The sequence below is a fragment of the Etheostoma cragini genome, chromosome 18 (assembly GCF_013103735.1).
Source record: "Etheostoma cragini isolate CJK2018 chromosome 18, CSU_Ecrag_1.0, whole genome shotgun sequence".
In the NCBI taxonomy this organism is placed as follows: Eukaryota; Metazoa; Chordata; class Actinopteri; order Perciformes; family Percidae; genus Etheostoma; species Etheostoma cragini.
In genome coordinates this window covers 2,724,695-2,730,864 of record NC_048424.1, presented here as the reverse complement: position 1 = coordinate 2,730,864, position 6,170 = coordinate 2,724,695, and the positions used below count along the sequence as shown (strand labels likewise).

General features: G+C 41.2%; 1 protein-coding gene across 1 annotated transcript in view; it reads right to left on the bottom strand.

Annotated features, from left to right (window-relative positions):
• Positions 1–534, bottom strand: part of LOC117961014 (hepatocyte nuclear factor 3-beta-like) — a 4,973-nt gene extending 4,439 nt beyond the window's left edge. The window contains exon 1 of the mRNA XM_034899375.1: positions 245–534. Coding sequence (XP_034755266.1) covers positions 245–322 — 78 coding nt within the window. The 5' untranslated portion in view covers positions 323–534. The remainder of the gene's footprint in view (positions 1–244) is intronic.
• Positions 535–6,170: the final 5,636 nt, after the last annotated feature.

Genomic DNA, 6,170 nt, shown 5'->3' with positions numbered 1-6,170 from the left:
GGTATGCTTGTATAGGCCTACATATGTTTTTGGACTTCGGTGCAAAACTTGTTGGCTTTTTGCAGTGATAAGCTAGCTATAAATGAACTAAACCTAATATAAAATACTTTTAAACAAGGGAGATAGCAGTTTCTTGTGTATGTTCATGTATTTCTAATATTGAAAGACAGTTCATATTCTCTTAGGACCGATATGAAATCAGAGGCGTTCAGCTCAGATTAAAGCCGGAGTAAAGTGCACTGACCTCGGTCTCTCCGTAGTAGCTGCTGCCGCTCCAGTCTGGATGTTCGTGTCCCTCCATTTTAACGGCGCTCAGCATCATGCACGCTCCAACTTTTATTCATCCAAACAGCTTCAAACGAGGCGAAACCTGTCCTCCGCTGGCGGCCGGTAACTGTCCGGTGTATCCTGGCTGTTTAGAGCCGGGACTGGCTCATGGTTGAGCAGCGAGCTGTCTGTGTGTGACCGGGCGGGTTTCTGCCTCACGGAGTCGCCAGCATGACGGCCGTTGATCTTTCAGGGACTCTGGCACCTGCGTTCGCGCTACTGCCAGAGCAGCGTCCAATCAGCGGCCGGAGCAGCGTCCAATCAGCGGCCGGAGCAGCGTCCAATCAGCTGCCTCCCCTCCTCCCCTCCCCGAGCTCCCGTTGTGATTTGAATGCCAGCGCCTCTTCAGTTATTTTACATGAAACGTGTTCTGAACACTAAGATTGATTGTGATGATTTTGTAGGTAAAGGTATGTGATTTTGGTGAGATTTTTATGTGAGCCATTTCCGGTTTCATCGTGCAACCACACATGAAGCCTGTTTTACATGTCTTCTGTGTGATTTGTGTTCAGGTGTGTGAAGCCCCGCCCCCGTGGCCTCTCAGGACGGTGACAGGAAAGTCCGTCGTTACCTGCCCAATGTGACGTCACTCAGGTAACTTCACATAGCCTACACTTTAATTTATAATTTAAACTGTCTGTTGATCCCCGGTGGGGAAATTACAATTGACACTCTGTTTGGACCAGCAACCCTGAGCGGTTGGGGGCGGTCCAGTGCCTTGCTCATGGGCACCTGGCAGTGCCCAGGTGCTACTAATCCACACTCCGTACTTTGGTCCGTGGGGGGACTTGAACCTGCAACCCTACTGACTGAGCTACTGCCACCTAAACCATCTAAAGTGAGTCATTTTACACAAGTGCTGTAGGCCTACTACATTATAATTTTGAGATTCTTTCCAGACGACTTATTTTTCTATCATTGTTTTTTATTTATCTCAAACATCATCATCCACATAGGCTGCAGTAAAAGAAGAAGAGAAAAACAAAATCAGATAAAACACAAAGACAAAACACAAACATAGATAGATCAATCCGATTTCATCAAAGTGCAAAAAAAGGACGAGTTTGAGAATAATTCAATTTTCTGCTACTTTACAGGGAAATACTTTTTCCGTCATTTATTTTAAATTTGAGTTACTTTGCATATTAATAAAATAAAATAAATAAGTATGATGTAGGCCTATTATTATTGATTTATAAACTTTTTATTGATCATTTTCAGATGATTAAATATAGTATCAAATATCATCAAAACATTTGCACACTTACAATTACCTAAATCTGTAGCTATAAAGATTCTGTGTGTGTGTGTGTGTGTGGGCAGGGGGGGGGGGGATGAGACACAGTTAAAATAAATTGAATGATAATAATATAATGTATAAATATAGTATAATTATATTATACTATATTTATACTATAATTAAAAAGGTGGGTTTTACAGGTACAGGGATCCAAACCAGGATCTCTTAACAGCTGGGCGGTCGGAGGCTTCTCCAAGGGTGTAGCGGACAGAGGGGTACGTGGGGACTACGTGGGGACTACGTGGGGACTACGTGGGGACTACGTAGGGGACGGACATTTAAGAATCCTGCTGTGGCCGCACCAAGACCCGCCCTTCAAGCACTCACACACTACTGTTGGCCGGGCGTCCATGGCGACATGTACAGGTCCTATCCCCCTTCCAATCAGCTATCTTAACCTTAAAGTGCCCATATAATGAAGTTTTATTTTGTGTCTCTGCTGCTTCCACACTCATACAGACTTGGAAAAAGAACTATCCATGCAGTTTTGGGTGAGATCCGGTTTCTGAATGTCCTCTGGCTTCAGTCCCCGGGTGAGCTGTTCATCATCTGCACGGCTTTCTACGTCACTAGCCGAGACGAGGTGGCTAACCGTAGCACATGCTAGCTCGATCTCAATGGCCTAACACTGCTACAATAGCCCCTAGTTGACCATAATCTCCAAAGAACAACTTCCTGCCCCTGTTCACAAGTGTCCCTCGTCTAGAAGAAGTCTCCCAGCTAATCCTGCCTTGGACTGACCAAAGTTGGAGAAAGAGTTATCCATCTGATGGGATCTTACCGAGCTACTGAGCATGTGCAGCTCCCAACAAAGATAGTATAGAAGTGAGATGTCTCACTCTGGAGCCAAAACAGAGACTTAAACACACAGGGTGAAAACAGGATCTGCAGCAATGTGCAGATCAACAAAAATATATATATATATTTTTAAAGAAACCATGTAAACCTGTTCTGGTACAACCTCAAAATACAATTATGAACCTGAAAATGAGCAGAAGATGGAGACTTTATCTGTGTCTAAAACGTTGGAAAATCTAGAGCAGATAATAAATGAATAACACTCAAAATGCTTAAAGGTCCAGTGTGTAACTTATTTAATTGTTTATTATCAACAACAAAAAAATCCATCCTCACAAAGCTGAAAACAGGGCTGTTTTTCTGAGACCAAGCTTGAAAAGTTGTAAAACCGTATTGTACGTTGCAAACATGATGCTCTGATAGAATATGATTCCAGGGTTTATACAATTTTTAGGCTTATAGATGCAGCACCCAAGCTGTTTTGGGCACCACCTAAGCTGAATAAATGTAAAATAAATGTGAGCATCAAAACAAAAAGCTTTTCTCAGATCTGATGATTGTAGCTGGTCCCCCAGTGAATGTCTTTATGAAGTTTTATCTTGTGTGGTTATTTCTCTCATCTAGCGTTGAGGTCATGTATCGTAATCAGCTTTCTTGCACCACGCAGGTCAAACTCACAGCTACGGTAGCCTCCACGCTTCAAAAAGCCGGTCTCTTGCTTTTTTTAATCTCCTTTTTCTTTTTCTGGGCGAAGAAGAAGAGTCCTGTTCCTGAAAATTTGGATTCTGAATTCATGTGGTCCTCTATGTTTCCTTGGTCAAATATGCCGGAGCAGGGAAGCGACGATACCCGTTAGCAGCATGATACGCGTTAGCAGCATGAGACGCGTTAGCAGCATGAGACGCGTTAGCAGATGATAACTGTTAGCAGCATGAGACGCGTTAGCAGCATGATAACTGTTAGCAGCATGATAACTGTTAGCAGCATGAGACGTGTTAGCAGCATGAGACGCGTTAGCAGCATGATAACTGTTAGCAGCATGAGACGCGTTAGCAGCATGAGAGGCGTTAGCAGCATGAGAGGCGTTAGCAGCATGATACGCGTTAGCAGCATGAGACACGTTAGCAGCATGAGACGCGTTAGCACTATGAGACACGTTAGCAGCATGAGATGCGTTAGCACTATGAGACACGTTGGCAGCATGAGATGCGTTAGCAGCATGAGACACGTTGGCAGCATGAGATGCGTTAGCAGCATGAGATGAGTTAGCAGCACTTAAGGCTTTGAATTTACTCTATTTCTTTCAAAACAATTGTGTACTGAAACATGAAGAGAAACCTTTCTGTTTTTTTTTTTAATCCACTTGTACTGTGAGCACATTTTTAAAGAGTTCTATTCTTTAGTTTTATTACTTCATTTTTTAAAGAGTTTTTTTGTTGACACCGTGTGAAAAAAATATGTAAAAGTCAACACTTTAAATACAAACTAAACAAAAAGCATACTCACATACACACCATCGGATTGCCTCATGACCTTATGACTTCCTTCACAAAATCCATTTGAACACATACAATTCATTGTGACTAAATTCTTTGAATTTTGAGTGATTTCTTAAACTTGGTAATTGTTCACGGTCCAAAATGACCATAAGAAATTAATGGGAGAGAGCATCTGTAAAGTGTCTCGAGATAACTCTTGTTATGATACTATACATAAAATTGAAATTGAAATTGAATTGAAGTAGAATTATCATCCAGGGCATGAAAGGCATCTCCACACACACACACTCCTACAACTTTCCTGTGCTTGTGTGCCCATTCCACACACACACACACACACACACACACACACACACACACACGGTCAAAGACCCAAAACCCCAAAAGATCCACTAGTATGCATGTAACCAAACAGAGACAGAACATAGTGCACACAGTACACAAGTACATGCATAAATAAAAGTAGAGACTAGGGGTCCAGATGTTGCAAAAGGGGCCCTGCAGGATTCTTCCTATTTATGCTGTTTTAATAACTTAGTCCCAGTTTCTTCAGGTGGATAACTGAAACAAGCCGATGCCAGTTTCTGAGACATGGTGGTCAGGGTTAACCCCCAACTCTGACCCATGGTACTTTTATTACTTTTGCACAAGTAGATCGCCTCAAAGTCTCGCTGACCCAGTTTGCTTCACACTGGAACACAAAAGGTAAAAATATTTGGGGTTGTTTGACATCCACACAGGGAGAACAGGTTGTGTGTGTGCAGAGAGCATGGTGGTCCGACTTCTCTTGTTCCCTCACCTCGGCTGTGTGTACCGTCCGTCCGCTCGTCTTTTCAGATTCATCACCAGGTAAATACACTCAGTCAGACCACAAACAGTAAACCCTGCAGCCGCAGAAGAAGAGGAGGAGGAGGAGGAAGAGGAGGAAGATCCCACAGACAGTCTCTCTTTACTCTGCTTGTTAACTCCTGTAAAACAAAACCCCAAAACACATCTGACATCCCACCGTTTAGGAGTGATTCTTGTTCATTTATTTCACAAGTTCACGTAAGTTCATTCAGATTCCACAATCAAACACGAAACACAGAGATCAATTTCAACTTTTTATTTACAGGAAGAAGAAAAAGAGAGCAGCATTCAATGCAGCAGAGAGACAATTTGGGGAAGTTTGGGAGTCATTTCTGGCAGTAAAGACAGACCAGGAAGGTTTAAAGGAAACTGGTTCCTTGGAAAAGTACATTTTAACTCAAAAACGTAGACTTAATCAGTTACTAAACAGATCTTCATGGTGCTGTAATCATTTTCAATTTGCAAATACAAAAATGAACTTCTAAGCCTTCAACCGTTGGAGATTTTAGACCCTTTCATCTCAGAAATTTCTTCTCAGCCCTCTTAAAAACTACAATACAGTAATTAAGCAATACAAATTAAAAAATAAAAGGATTGAAAAAAATCAAAAATCTATTTTAGTGCTTTAAGTTAGACTTTACGATCTTGTCTGTTAGTGACGAGGAAAAACTTTTACAGGCTCAAAGGGCTTGAAACAGGTTTACAGTTTTTCTCCATTGGTTTGGCTCATTTCTTGAAACAGAAATTACATTCTCAAAACAACATGGACAAACCTCCAAACTACTTGGCAATTGTTCACAACAGAATTGAATTTCTCATTCATTTCATCAAATTGCAAATGCCTAAGTACATGCCTCAATGTCTCAGTACATCTTTGCAAATGATTAAGTACAGGTAGCTTACATTTAGCACAATTTCCAAGTGAATAGATCTTGCTGATCTAAACTGATTGTTGATTCTCGGTCTAATGGTTGTTCACTCCAAAACTTGTCAGCATCATTTCATTGTATAAGCCATTACATGCACAATAGTCTGTTCAATTGTCAAAATGAGTCAAGAACATAATACCATGAACACCACATATGAATCCCTTGGAACATTTGATACATTTTGTTTTTCACAGCTATTGACAGTCAGGTGAAACTAGAACTTTACTAACGAAGGAGAAGTTTCACACATCTCAGATGACCAATCAAACAGTATGTTTAGTTACATGACAGGTGCTGTCCATGACTGTGAATGCTCCCAGAGAGGGAGGGTGAGGACGCTGTAGGCTGTATATAATTTTCATTGATTTTTTATTTGTGTGTTTATATTAGAGTGTTATGCTGTATACATTTTCTTTTTACTCTGATGTATAGAAGTTACTTTACAGTATGTGTGTGAATGATAATAAA